Genomic DNA, 2,262 nt, shown 5'->3' with positions numbered 1-2,262 from the left:
AGTTTTTCCAGCCAGGTTTTGCAGTGTATTCAATCTTTATCAGTCCCACTTTTATATACAATGAAAGCCAATTTTCTACATTAAAATTCAATAATAAGAGCTGCAACACATAATATTTCCCAATATGCATTTGGATGGATTTATTGTTTCTTCAAACATTCCATCCATTTGTATGTTGTAATATCCTGCAAATCTTGGCTTTGCTTTTGATGTTTCCTGGTCTTTTGAAGGAGGTTGGCTTCTTTACCTTGTGGTTGCTTGAGTTTTTTCCAACATTCCCATTTTTTCTTGTAGCATAGGAATTTTAAATGAAGACCAGGCCTACAATGAATGAACATTTTGTTTCTGGTTTTAATTTTACTAATGGCATGTTTTGATTAACCAAATTTGTTCTCAAAATAAGTGACCATGTCATGCTAGATATTTAAAATAGACAAAATGCATTTCTAAAACAAAGATTGTGTTCCAAACATTGATGTACTCCTCTATTGAATCCAACTCTCATTCATGCATTTCGCATCTCTCTTAGAATGGAGGCTAACTTTTGAGGAGTAAGCGGTTTCTCAATGAACTCATCCACACCAGCATCCAGAAATGCCTGCTTCTCCCTTTCATATGAGCATGCAGTAACACCCAACATTTTGCTACAAATGCCCATTGCTCGAATCCGCCTAGTGGTCTATAATATAAGAATAATAAAGAATAAAAAATACATGAGTATGACAACAAAAAATATAAAAACATTAATATTAAAAAAGAGAAAGAGAGAAAGAGAGAGAGAGAGAGAGAGAGAGAGAAACATATATTTCTAAAATATACAAAAAGAAAAGTGTGGACAAATTGGAAAATGTTTAGGGATCTAGTAAATAATTTAATCATATAAGGTTAAATGATAGTTTGATTCTTCTATATAGCAGGAACCATAATTAGTAAGAATTATTTAAAATGAATTTGGTAGATTCTTTACATTGCTTCTAAATTAGATTGTTGGCAAATTAATTAACATATAAGAAAGGTGAAAAGTACCACACATTACACAAATATTACACAATGCACGTTTACCATAATTGTGTGTAGTAGAAAGCATAATTAGTATCCATGTCATGACTTTGGTAGATTCATTTTGTTCTTTCTAAATTATATTGTTGGCAAATTAATAAACTTAACCAGAGAGGTGAAACAATACCACACATTAAACATGTAGTACACGCTGCACACACAATACAAAAATGATAAGCTTACCTCAACTCCATTCATGATTGGGAGTACCATAGCTATGATGATGAGATTGAAGGTTGCCCCAGAGGCCAAGAGATCCAGAGCATCTCTCCCACTTCCCACAACTTGGGTCTCAACACCTTGAGATTCTAAAATTGCTTTCTCCAATATTTGACAAATTCTATCACTATCCACCACAAGTGCAGTAAGCTTGCTATTTGAAATCAAACCACCATTTCCTGAAGGTGAAATTCCTTGTTGAAGTGATTTCTCGTTGTTGTTGATCTTACTTGGTAGCTCCATCTTACACCCTATTGATTTTCCTTCCAACCTGATAATATTTACACAAGAAAGAAAAACAAATTATTTAGAAAGTAAAAAGATATGCATATAAGGATTCAAAACCACAATGTTGATACCTACAGAAAGAACTCTTCAAATTTGGTGTCCATCTACAAACTTGTAGACAGGTTATATAGATGGTGGGCAACCAATGGTTTCTTCTCACCTATCATTTTTGAACAAAAAAGTGAATAAATGCCAGTTACATGGTAGGTGGATTCACAAAAAATGTGCATAATCCAAAACATGGATTCGCAAAAAGTGCACATACTCCAAGCCCTGGATTCACAAAAAATGTGAACAATCCAAGGCATGGATTTGCAAAAGGCGTGCATAATCCAACATGGATTCGCAAAAGCGTGCATAATCCAAGGCTTGGATTCGCAAAGAGTGTGCATAATCCAGGCCCTGGATTCACAAAAAGTGTGCATAATCCAAGGCCAGATTTTTTCTTTTTATGGTGATATTTTAGATTTTCTCATCTCTCAACCGTAATTATTTGTACTGTTCTGTTCAAATGAAGGTAAAGCATGTGTTCCATTGTTCTGCTGTTGGGTACTGAGGCTGCATCGCCTCAGCATAAAGAGCCTGGTCTTTTCCCTCAAAGGTGTGTTGGGGCCAAATTCTTACCCTGACAAGCAAGGGCCAGTTTCAGCTAATTATGCGGTCTGCTTAGTCTTTGCCTGTGTCTCTTATAGGTAT

General features: G+C 35.1%; 1 protein-coding gene across 1 annotated transcript; it reads right to left on the bottom strand.

The window, feature by feature from the left end:
• Positions 1 to 347: 347 nt before the first annotated feature.
• Positions 348 to 1,662, bottom strand: LOC100255587 (two-component response regulator 24). Its single transcript, XM_019217120.2, has 3 exons — positions 1,642 to 1,662; positions 1,243 to 1,549; positions 348 to 679 (listed from the first exon to the last, which is right to left on the bottom strand). Exons 2-3 carry the CDS (start codon positions 1,519 to 1,521, stop codon positions 506 to 508), a joined length of 453 nt encoding a protein of 150 aa, XP_019072665.1. The 5' UTR covers positions 1,522 to 1,549; positions 1,642 to 1,662; the 3' UTR covers positions 348 to 505.
• Positions 1,663 to 2,262: the final 600 nt, after the last annotated feature.

This window comes from Vitis vinifera, chromosome 19 (genome assembly GCF_030704535.1).
Source record: "Vitis vinifera cultivar Pinot Noir 40024 chromosome 19, ASM3070453v1".
NCBI classification, from domain to species: Eukaryota; Viridiplantae; Streptophyta; class Magnoliopsida; order Vitales; family Vitaceae; genus Vitis; species Vitis vinifera.
Note: the sequence above shows the minus strand (reverse complement) of the source record. Positions and strands in the feature narration are given on the sequence as shown.